This window comes from Pinus tabuliformis, chromosome J, assembly GCF_031772625.1.
Source record: "Pinus tabuliformis cultivar Carrire ecotype Pingquan chromosome J, CPIR1, whole genome shotgun sequence".
Lineage (NCBI taxonomy): Eukaryota > Viridiplantae > Streptophyta > Pinopsida > Pinales > Pinaceae > Pinus > Pinus tabuliformis.
In genome coordinates this window covers 1,486,614,399-1,486,626,743 of record NC_142295.1, presented here as the reverse complement: position 1 = coordinate 1,486,626,743, position 12,345 = coordinate 1,486,614,399, and the positions used below count along the sequence as shown (strand labels likewise).

Below are 12,345 nucleotides of genomic sequence, written 5' to 3'. Positions count from 1 at the left end.
TATAGATATGTATATATATATATATAGTTAGTTTATTAATTAAATCTAATAAATTTTATATACTTATTAATCATATGTTATGAAATATTAGTTATAAACTTGAACCATTATTATTTATATTGTTGGAAAAGTTGTTTGTAATTTTGTTCATGAAAACAAAATTAAAATGTAATAAATGGAATTGAATAGAGTTTTTAATTGAGCTAATATAATATTATTATTATTATTATACAATCAAAAAATTCATTTTATGGATCTTAAAGAGATATTGAGTTGAAATTTACACTAATTTACAAACATTATATCTCTAAATAAAAAAATAAAAAATAAAAAAATATTAACAATATGTCAATTTTAAAAAAAAATTATTTACCAAATTCATGATTACCATAAATATTCTTTAAAATATTGTTTTGGAACATGATTTTTTTCTCGTTAGAAGTTAAGGTTTATTCTCTTAATCTTAATACAATTTCATCATTTGAAAAATTTTAAATGTGATTTGAAAGTTTATGATCATTGAAATTTGATGGAAACAAAATAACTACAATATATTGAAATTTGATGGAAACAAATTAATCATAATATCAAAATTGAGCAATATAGAGTTTAGGATTATTGAAATTTGATGGAAACAAATTAACTACAATACATTGAAATTTGATGGAAACAAATTAACCACACTATCAAAATTAAGCAATATACTTCATCTTAATACAATTTCATCATTTGAAAATTTTTAAATGTGATTCGAAAGTTTATGATCATTGAAATTCGATGGAAACAAAATAACTACAATATATTGAAATTTGATGGAAACAAATTAACCACAATATCAAAGAAATGTGTCTTTTGTTTTTCTTTTTAGCATATACATTGATAAGTTAGAAGAGCATTTGAAAGAAACAAGTTGTATTGAGTTTCTTCTCACTAATATAAGTCATCAATATTCTTGTTTACGATGAAGATATTGTTCTTTTGGCAATAAGTCCTGACAACCTTGATAAGTAACAAAGAACGCTCTGAAAAGATTATAAGTAAAATTATAACAAAATGAAAATCATGATAATTAAATTAAGAAAAATCACATATGATACTTTCATCTATGACAACAATCACTTGGAGATAGTTCCTTCATACACATATCTTAGAATCGATATTCATCACAATCTCAATTGAGATTATAGCATTGATAAAATGATAGATGGAGGATGGAAAGCTTATTATGGACTTAAAAATAATTGTAAGTCAAAGAATATTTAGATATGAGATTAAAACAACTCATCTTTGAGATTCTTGTCACCTTATTATTTTAAATGGATGTGATGTTTGGAGATACAATATCTTGAGAGAATTGTGAAGGAAGATAGAACATATCCAAAAACATTTACTAACATATAATCTCAATATTAAAGGAAATGCACCCTATCTTATCTTTCTTATAAGGCAAGTCTTTCAGTTATTTAAAGCATGGTTATGACTAGATATTTTATGTATAAGAAGAGGTTAAACAACATGGAGGACAAGAAGTTCCTAAAACTGACTCTGAATCTATCCAAAACCATCTTAATTTTAAGCGGGGATGTCATAAGGATGCCTAATATTACTTAGGCCATTGGGGGATAAAGGAGGAGATCATTTTGTAAAATAAAGATAATAATAAAAAGAATTATTACCTCAAAATTTAAAGAGAAATTGTAGGTGATAAAGAGTTAGAGGAAAAAGGTAACTAAGTTATGGAGGTGATGAATTCAAATCTTGAAAATCAAAATGAACATGGTTAAAATAAGAACAAATTCTCATGAGCTCCATAATAAAACTGGGCATTGGTCAATTTGCAAAACACCATGGGATGAGAAGAAATAATTACCAACCTTCTTAACCTTTTAACTAAATAAAATTATGGTGATCTTGGAACATTTATTTTAATACTTTATGAGCATAAAATTTTTTAAAACAAATCCAAATAATTCTTACGTTAAGATCAACAAAATCATATTTAAATTTAATAAATTTTAAAACTCATCATAATTATCTTCAATTAATATGTAATTAAAATCAATTTCTCTATGTTTTTTTGGTAAATTGCATTGCCTTCAAAATTGGAAATTACCGGATAAACTAAAAAGTCAAGCCAATTTCTCACTAGGGAGACCTCACTAAATCCAAAAATTTACTCTCCGTAGAGAGGTGAGAGGTAACTAAGTACTAGGAGATACAAAATTTAGCATACAAAAACTAAGAATCTGGCCTAAGTGGCAGTGGAGAAAAGAAGCAGTAACAAAGGAACCATAAGCATAGACATGATAGAAACTAGGTAGAAGGGTCCAAGTTTGAGACAACAACCTAGATGGGCTCTTTAGTATCTCCAAAGGTTCCTCTCACTAAAGGGGGATGTCAAAATGATGTTTAATTTGCTCCATATTTCAATCTAAGTCCCTCACATGTCGATGTAGATGTTCAAGGGGATGGAGAATATCCATGGGATGTTTGTGTTGGTCCAAGAGAGTATGCTCCAATGGAAATTTCATGTGCTAGTAGAGATCAATTGTTTGTATATACTGATTAAAATGACCTCTCATATGCCCTATGTCCAGAATCCAATCCACTCACCCAGTAAAAACCTCCATGTCAAAGAGGGGTAATTTATGAGAGGAAGCTTCCCCCTCATAATGGGCGAGATCTTCCTGAATGGGTCCAAACATGAGGTGACGAAAGTGAGAGGCAATGTCTTCCAGACGATGATGCATGTGTGTACTAGCCTTGTGGGCTTGATCTTAGCAATATGAAACATACTTTTGAAGTCATTCCCACTGATGAGGCATAGAGGAAAAGGTCAGAGAATAGGTAAGGCTCAAACATAGACCATAACAGTCTCAAGGATTCAAGGAACCGAGAGGAGCATCATGTAAGTCAAGTACCAGTCAGAGAATCACCACAACCAAAGGGACCTACAATGAGATATGCAGGTTGCATCAACATGAAGGGAGTTGGAGGATAAAAAGTGATCCTAGACAAGAAACAAACTAGAATACACCAAAGCGGGAGCTTACGTCGCGCAAACTCATAAGGGGGAGCATGCAATAATATGATGCAAGATGAAGGAAGATGGAGAGGAAACACTACAGAGGAAAAAGGGAGCCCGAGGATAGGAGAAAGGGAGGTGAACCAAGAAGGGAAGCCAGGGAAAACGAGAACTACCTGGGGGATGCCCAAAGGAAGAGGGCAGGAACAAGGTGGGAAGAAAAAAACACTGAAAGACTGAGCACCAATGCAGACAATGAGCTGACCAACTTGTAGGAGAACAAATAATACAAGCTAATAGCAATTTTGCTTTGAAAACCAATATTACCATTTTCAAAGTATTGCCACAAAGTAGAGTGGGAACCAACTCCCCTGAATTATTGGATTTGCAAATTAGAAAGTAACTTTTTAGTAATCAAAACCATATCAAGATCTAGTTGTAGATAGCAACATGTCAAACCCATCTTAGTGCTTATAGGCTCCCATCTTAGATAAACATACATGCTAATCAACATAGGAACAAACTCAAAATGGGGATGTGGGGTTAGAGCGATGGGCAAAGTCATTTCTCGCATTAGACCCACACAAGTGAAGACTCAACTAATGCATAGATAAAATGGTAAACAACTCATTTCCAATTCCAATACCTCCCGAGTGTGACTGGCCAGAAACATCAACACCATTAATTATTCATGGGTTGTGTTGCCACGTCCCTTGGTCCATTGTCCAACTAGAATGGCGACAACACCGCTTCTCTCTCGATGGTCACCCATCCATGCAAAACAATTTCGGTTTTAAAACAACTTCTTAAACTATTTATGTAAGTAAAATCCGACATCCATAACAATCTGGATGCACAACTAACCGCCGATAGATTTTTGCAGAACAGCTCGGCGTGGCAGAGAAAAATAAGCTGCCGACTATGAGGAAATAATGCATCTTGCATTTCTTCTTCAGTTTATTGAGGATGGATGCATTTTGGCTTTGGCTTTTTTTTCTTTCATTTCTAGAAATGCTTTGTAGAGGACTTCAGTTATCATTTAGCTAAGGGTTTGCGCTATTAATGGTATTTCTGTACAATAAAAATCAAATAGAACTCGCACTAGGTTCATTAATATCCAGTGGGTAGATATGGGGTTAGGGTTTCGAAGCTATACAAATTTAATCACCTCGTAATTTCCAGCTAGACCACCTGTACGCATTTTCATCTACATTAGTTTGGATGGTTGGATATTCACTGTCTATTATACATGCAATATCTAAGTTGCAGACCAATTGCATAGAGCCGATTGGGGAATTCCAATGGAATTGTTTTGTTGAGTTTAATTTTTTCTAGTTTTAGTTGTTATTATATCTGTTTTCACCTGTGTTGCAGGTGTAAGGAAATAACACAGGCACAGATGTTCAACACCTAGCTGCAGCAGACGTGCAGGTGCACTTAATCCCCAAGGACAGGAGCAGAGTAAGGTTGCGATCCATCAGAAAATGGATCACAAAAGTCTGTTGCAGAGCAATGCCCTCTATCAGGTTACTCTCACCTTCACTTGGCTACATAAATTTAGCAGAGCCATTGATGGGTTAAGTTAATGTTTTCCTACTAGTGAATTGTATCATGTACCTGTCAGAATGGCTAATAATGTGAATATTGCAGTATATATTGGAAACGAGCGTGTACCCTCGTGAGACCGAGCCAATGAAGGAGCTCCGGGAATTGACTTCCAAACATCCCAGGTAAGCTTTATTTTTCTATTTTTTATTTTTATTTTTGTTGTTAAATTGTAATTTCAACGGCGCGGAGGTTTTTTGGAAAACCGGCCTGGTCTCCCCGCACCACCATTCGCAGAAGGCGGTATCCGTGAAGGGGGACCCGACACAATCAGGACGCGCCACGCGTCCCTTGTACAACAGCCAAATCCGCTGTTCCCCGGATGCTAAAGTTCGTTTTGCTTGGGCGAGAGTGGTGTGCGAATTCCGTCAGATCGAGTTTGGAGGCTCAGATCTCCGAGAAGCTGCGCGAAGTTTAATGAGCGGGCCCGACGAATGGGGTGGCGACACGTGGCACCGAAGTGACGTCAGCCGACCCACGCCCGCGTCAAATCAATTTTTTTTGTCGTTTTCTTTGGTTGACCGCCGCAGGTGAAAAGTCATGTTTTTAATGCATCTACGTAGAATTGGGTGGCGGTCTTTATTATGGTAATGGGCATACGTAGAATTTGGTGAAAGCCCTTTAATATAGTTATGGGCATACGTTATTTTTTTATATGTTTTTTATATAATGTTATGAAAACCTACATGCCGTAGTTTTTAGAGTGTAGTCCCTGCGTGCGGTAGTTTTAGAGTAGTGTGATGTATGGTGTGTGCAATGAGGCTACGCACGGTGTCTGCGTGTGGAGTTATTTTTTTTTTAGTATTATGTTGTGGCTGCGCTCGGTGGAGCAAATCTTTGTAAACGCACAGCAGTGCGAGATATGAAAGAGGTGATGTAATTGTTTTTGACCTCCATTGTAAAACAGAACATTATGTAATTTTCACAGCAGTGGAGTATGTAATTTTTGTGGTAAATGTTGAACGCACAGCAGTGCGGAAAATGGAACAGGGGAGGCATGTAATGTTTGTTTGCCATTGTAAAACATAGGAGCAGCAAGAAATTGTTTTGTAATATCCACAGCAGTGGAAAATCTGTGAGAGCAGCAGTTTTTTTATTCCCTCTTTGCACAGAGGAAGAAATATGTAACAGAGTTTCAGTTTTAAATTAATAGAAATGTGTTTGTGACTGTGTAATGCTGTGTTCTGAGTGAGTTTGTTTTTTAAGAGGTTGTCTGCAACAGATCCTGGACAGAGTAAACAGAGCATTGTCTCTGTGGTGAATTTTATTTGGTTTTGGTATTACTCCATTAAAAATACCCAACAGTGGTATCAGAGTTGGTCCAGGCTCTTTGATGGTGACAGAGCTAGTCCAGGCTCTTTGAAGACTCAAAGAAGCTGAAGGAAGGTGTGGTTGCAGCAGAGAAAGCTTCTCCAGCAGTGTGAAGTTTCAGCCAAAGGGATTCAGGTATTTCTCAAGTTTTTGAGTTATTATTAAAGACAGTCAGTTGTTTTAAAAAAAAACAGTCAAGTATTTGAAGCCTAGATAAGAATGGCAAGGTCAAAGAAGAAAGCCTCCAGGGCTGTTAAAAATGTGTCTCCCCCCTCTACTAAATTAGAAGGCAATCTGTTTGAAAGCATTGTATTTGAGGTTTCAAAGTTTGATGGAAACTTTGATGTATGGGAAATAATGATGAGGGCTTTCCTAATGTCTGAGGGCATTGAAGTCTGGGAGTCAGTGATTGATGACAGCCAGATGGATAAAGAATCCATGGAGTATGATGCACAAGCAGCAAAACTAATCTTGGATGGACTCCCTGATTCAGTGAAGAAGAATCTTGGAAAATACACATCAGCAAAGGATATTTGGGACAGACTGCATGACCTTCATGCAAAGGGAGCACTGACCATGACAATGGGTCAAGATGAACCCATAATAGAAGCTGAGAATGAGAAGCTTGACCTCATCAAGCTTCAAGTAAAAGAAAGGGATGAAGAGCTTGCCAAGCTTAAGAAGGAACTTGAAGAAAGCAAGAGGAAACATTATGAAGAAGTCATATCCATGACAAATCAGCTGAATGAAGCAAGGAAGCAGGCAGATGCCTTGTCAAGTCAACTTGAACAAAGGCACATGAGGGTGAACAAACTTGTGGAAGAGATTGGACAGTATAAGGTAGAGGTCTCCTCCCTTAAGTCCGAACTACAAGAAGCCAGGAAGCAGGTACAAGGAGCTGAAAAGAAAATGAAGAGCAGTCAAGCAAATGATGAAGAAGTCTCCAAAATGAAGACTGACATTATCTCCTTCAAAATAGTAGCAGCTGAAGCTACTCGTAGCAAGGAAGAAACTGAGGGACAACTAGCAAAGAAAAATAATGAATGTGAAAAGTTAGAAGAAGAGATTGTCCTCCTCAGGAAGAAGGTTGAAGGGATGAACAAGATCATGAAGAGCTCTCAAGCTCTGGATGACATGCTCAGCTATCACAGATCTCCATTTGATAAATCAGGACTTGGGTATGTAGGTGAACCCTCAAACAAGGATGAGGATGCTTTAAGCAAAGGAGATGTGAAGAAGCCAGAAAGAGATGGTGATGCTCCTAGTTCCAGCAAAGGCAAGGAGAAAAATGAAGGCAGCAATAGAAGAAATCCAACTCCAAGAAGAAATGTAGCTGATGGCAAAAAGGCAAGAGGCAATGATGATCATCATCAAAGGATCTCAAGGCAGCAAGGCTTCAGAAGTACATCAAGGAAACCTCCATCTCCCAGGTACCAAAGTTCATTTTATGGTTATTGTTATGCTTGTTCAAACTTTGGTCATATGGCAAAAGACTGTAGAGCATTTCATGGAGATAGATGTTGTGGTCCCCGACAATCTCCAAGAAATAATTTCACAAGAAGAAATCATGAATTCTTATTCATGAATGAAGTTGAATGCTTCAAGTGTCATAACATTGGGCATATGGCACGTGACTGTAACTTGACATGGGCTCTTACACAAGCTAGATCCATGCAAAAGAAGAAAGTTACACAAGTATGGAGAAGAAAGGAAATGCAACCTGAAAGCCCCTTGAACTCCCCAACTGATCTAAATTTATTTTGAGAAGAGTCTGCCAAAAGAAGACAAGCATACATTAAAGGGGAGCTTGTATTTTTTTGTTGCTGAACTGTCTTAACAGTCATTCTTTAATGAAATTTTTTTATAAAGGAAAAATATGAAGTTAAATCTGCCATAACAGCAGAGAAGAAAAGGGGACAACACTCAAATGTGAAGAGCAGCAGCGCAAGAAGAAAAGTATGCATGGCAAGGAAACCCTCACAGCAGTGGGAAGACAAAATATAAAACAGCAGTTTGATTTTTTTTGCAATATGCATAGAAATGCATAAAGAAAAACAGGGACAGCAGATTTTTTAATGCACATGGATGAATGAGAATGTGTATGGCAGCAGAAAATTGAAAGGGATTGCACAGCAGTGCATTGTGTAAAAAAAAAAAAAAAAATGAATGAAGCTGAAGATTGTGTGAAGCAAGGGTGCATAAGAAAAGGGAGCAGCCCGTGTTAATTTTTTCTCATGGAGAATGAAGTGCCAAGTGTATGTGCACACAGTAGTGCAAATTGCAGCAGCAACACAACAGCAAGTGTATGGACAGCAGCAGCTTGAAGAAAAGTTTTCCCATCATGAAGAAGAAGAAGTATACAGCAAGGCAAATAAGAAAATGCAGCAGCATGAAGCTTTGTTGAAGAAATGTGTTTTTACACAGCAATGCAAATGTGAAAAATGCAGCAGCAAGAAGTTATGGACAGCAGCACAGGTAAAAGAATTTTTTTTCTTTACAGCAGTAAATGTAAGTGCAGTGAGTGTGTTGTTTGCATCTGAAATGCAAGTAAGACACAACAGAAGTATGATTGTAATTAATGAAGGGGAGCACGCAGCAGCGCGAAGAAAAGCTTTCCCATGGTGAAGAAGGGAAGCACGCATTAGTGCACAAGTAAAAAATTCTCACACAACAGTGTGAATGTGAGAAAGGAAAGGCACAGCAACGCACATGTGATTTTTTATTGACGCACAGCAATGCAGAGTTTGTAAAGAAATGTAAGAGCAGTGCAGGTGTAGACGCAGTAGCGTGGAGCAGACACAACAGTGTGGGGTAGATGCAGCAAAGAAGATGGCACAACAGTGTAGCAGAGAATATGCAGCAGCATAAAAGAACATTGTAATGAACTTGCACACACAGCAGTGCAATGATTGTTTGTTTTGGAACTGCATTTGAAGCAGTCATTTGGTGAAACCCTCTGTTAAAGAGGAAGGTGCTTTTCAGCACATTGTCAAGGTAAATCCCTCTATCAAGAGGATGATGCTTTTAAGCATAGTCATTAGTGAATCCCTCTGTTGAGAGGAAGATGCTTTTTAGCATTGTTTGGTAAATCCCTCTGTTAAGAGGAAGATGTTTTTACAACAGGTGAATCCCTCTGTCATGAGGAAGGTGCTCTTAAGCACAGTCACATGGTGAATCCCTCTGTCATGAGGAAGGTGCTCTTCAGCACATTGTTATGGTGAATCCCCCTGTCATGAGGAAGGTGCTCTTAAGCACAGTTTCAGGTTAATCCCTCTATTAAGAGGAAGACAACTTTGCTTGTTTGTGAACTGCATCAGAAGCAGTTGGTGAATCCCTCTATGTGAGGATGATATCTTTGTAACAGCAGTACTGAGGAATCCCTCTACGAGAGGAAGTGTTTGGGTATGTCCTAATGCCCAGCAGTTGAAATTAAAGGGGAGTGTTAAATTGTAATTTCAACGGCGCGGAGGTTTTTTGGAAAACCGGCCTGGTCTCCCCGCACCACCATTCGCAGAAGGCGGTATCCGTGAAGGGGGACCCGACACAATCAGGACGCGCCACGCGTCCCTTGTACAACAGCCAAATCCGCTGTTCCCCGGATGCTAAAGTTCGTTTTGCTTGGGCGAGAGTGGTGTGCGAATTCCGTCAGATCGAGTTTGGAGGCTCAGATCTCCGAGAAGCTGCGCGAAGTTTAATGAGCGGGCCCGACGAATGGGGTGGCGACACGTGGCACCGAAGTGACGTCAGCCGACCCACGCCCGCGTCAAATCAATTTTTTTTGTCGTTTTCTTTGGTTGACCACCGCAGGTGAAAAGTCATGTTTTTAATGCATCTACGTAGAATTGGGTGGCTGTCTTTATTATGGTAATGGGCATACGTAGAATTTGGTGAAAGCCCTTTAATATAGTTATGGGCATAAGTTATTTTTTTTTATATGTTTTTTTTATATAATGTTATGAAAACCTACATGCCGTAGTTTTTAGAGAGTAGTCCCTGCGTGCGGTAGTTTTAGAGTAGTGTGATGTATGGTGTGTGCAATGAGGCTACGCACGGTGTCTGCGTGTGGAGTTATTTTTTTTAGTATTATGTTGTGGCTGCGCTCGGTGGAGCAAATCTTTGTAAACGCACAGCAGTGCGAGATATGAAAGAGGTGATGTAATTGTTTTTGACCTCCATTGTAAAACAGAACATTATGTAATTTTCACAGCAGTGGAGTATGTAATTTTTGTGGTAAATGTTGAACGCACAGCAGTGCGGAAAATGGAACAGGGGAGGCATGTAATGTTTGTTTGCCATTGTAAAACATAGGAGCAGCAAGAAATTGTTTTGTAATATCCACAGCAGTGGAAAATCTGTGAGAGCAGCAGTTTTTTTATTCCCTCTTTGCACAAAGGAAGAAATATGTAACAGAGTTTCAGTTTTAAATTAATAGAAATGTGTTTGTGACTGTGTAATGCTGTGTTCTGAGTGAGTTTGTTTTTTAAGAGGTTGTCTGCAACAGATCCTGGACAGAGTAAACAGAGCATTGTCTCTGTGGTGAATTTTATTTGGTTTTGGTATTACTCCATTAAAAATACCCAACATTTGTGGAGTTTTGGTGTTTGGAATTTATTTGCAGGTAGTCTCACTGTGTTTAAATTTTTGGAAGCGGCACTTATAAACTTTTTGGAAGCTGTACTTATAAACTTGTAGTGTTTAAATTTTTGGAGGCGGCAATTATAAACCTGTAGTGTAAGAGGATACAAACAATATGAAAGCAAGTCTTATTACCAACTCCCAACTTTAGAGCTTTGGTGTTGATTACCAGCTCCAACCTTTAGAGTTTTAGTGTTTAGAATTGATTGAGAAGTAATCTCACGAGTGTTCTAAATTCCTTAAATCTAAATACAAATGAGTGCTGGCAAAACCAGTTTTCATAGTATAAGGCAACTATGAATTATCTGGTGTGACAGGTATCGCATGGCTATTCCTCCGGATGAAGGTCAATTTCTGGGCCTCCTGCTGAAGTTGATGAACGCCAAGAACACCATAGAGATTGGGGTGTACACTGGTCACTCACTTCTCAGCACAGCGCTTGCCTTACCCAATGATGGAAAGGTACATTTATATGCCTGTATTAACAGTAGCTTTTCCCAAACACGGGAATTTAATGTTTGTATGTGGGCCAATTAATTAATGAAGACTGGCATGGCAGATAATAGCGTTGGACATTAACAGAGAGAATTATGATATGGGGCGACCTATCATCGAGAAAGCTGGAGTTGCCCACAAAATTGATTTCAGAGAAGGCCCTGCTCTGCCAGTTCTGGATGAAATGCATAAGAATGTAAGTAAAATATAGGGGGGAGAGCTTAAAAGTTCGGGGATGACGGATTAAGGCTTAATAAATTGATGAAATGGGTATTTATTATGCAGGAGGAGATGCACGGATCGTTTGATTTCGCGTTTGTAGATGCTGACAAAGGCAACTATCTGAATTACCACATGCGGCTGATAGATCTGGTGAAGGTCGGAGGATTGATTGCGTATGACAATACTCTGTGGCAAGGATCCGTTGCGCTTCCCCCAGAAGTCGCCATGAGCGAAGGCATGAGTTATGGGGGAGAGAGAGAGCATATGTTGGAACTAAACAGGGCCCTTGCTGCAGACCCTCGCATCGAGATTGCTCAGATCCCAATTGCCGATGGAGTGACGCTGTGCAGGCGCCTTTCCTGAACATTTTTCAGCGATCTTGTCTTGCATGTGAGAATACATGAATGTTTCAAATTGTTAATGATTTGAATCTGCATGAATGTTCTTTCAGTGATCTGATTCCTGGTTCCTCTTTGATATCAATTTATAATTTGAATGGATGAATTTATATATACTATCACAATGATATCGTAATGATTTATTTTTTTTCAATTGAAAAAACTATTTTTTTTCATTAATAAAAAAAGAAAAAAGAGTGCATTCGCTGAGGATTTCCATACATTTTCCCTTTGATTTTCCTGTCTGTAACTGTAATTTGTCCGACCATATTTCAGAGACAAAAATTTTCCATACATTTTCTCTGTACTCAGATTCTCTATCTTTTCTGTAAGAGTGCTTCAGTGTTTTATCTATTCGTAATTACAAAAAATAAATCTGTTTTTGGTCTATGAGTTCATGCTAAACAAAAGCATAAGAAGGAACAGCATGTGATCATCAAAAAATTGTGAATGAATTCATTATATGGAATTGATATACCCAATATTCATAAGTCTGTCCTGGAAATATACCTCGAAATGATACTTACATGTCTTTGTGTCGATACCCTTATTTAAGAGAAGATCAACTACCTGGTTTTGATCTCTGTATATATGTGTGAACGAAATGCTCTGAAAGTTGGTTTCCAAGTTTCTGATACGGCTGATCCAGTTTGA

At 37.8% G+C, this 12,345-nt stretch overlaps 1 protein-coding gene across 2 annotated transcripts; it reads left to right on the top strand.

Moving 5' to 3' along the window:
- Positions 1–4,046: 4,046 nt before the first annotated feature.
- Positions 4,047–11,749, top strand: LOC149233018 (caffeoyl-CoA O-methyltransferase-like). Of its 2 annotated transcripts, none has more exons than XM_089379634.1 (6): positions 4,047–4,090; positions 4,400–4,551; positions 4,676–4,755; positions 10,894–11,038; positions 11,136–11,267; positions 11,357–11,749. In XM_089379634.1, exons 2-6 carry the CDS (start codon positions 4,510–4,512, stop codon positions 11,654–11,656), a joined length of 699 nt encoding a protein of 232 aa, XP_089235760.1. In that variant the 5' UTR covers positions 4,047–4,090; positions 4,400–4,509; the 3' UTR covers positions 11,657–11,749. The 2 variants fall into 2 exon arrangements, with proteins under 2 accessions (XP_089235760.1, XP_089235761.1); XM_089379635.1 differs by lacking the exon at positions 4,047–4,090 and adding an exon at positions 4,103–4,218.
- The last annotated feature ends 596 nt before the right edge of the window (positions 11,750–12,345 follow it).

Coding starts and splice junctions, on each gene's coding strand:
- LOC149233018 (XM_089379634.1), top strand. CDS start 4,510: ATGGATCACAAAAGTCTGTTGCAGAGCAATGCCCTCTATCAG. Junction 4,552..4,675: donor AGAGCAATGCCCTCTATCAG/GTTACTCTCACC, acceptor TGAATATTGCAG/TATATATTGGAAACGAGCGT. Junction 4,756..10,893: donor TTGACTTCCAAACATCCCAG/GTAAGCTTTATT, acceptor CTGGTGTGACAG/GTATCGCATGGCTATTCCTC.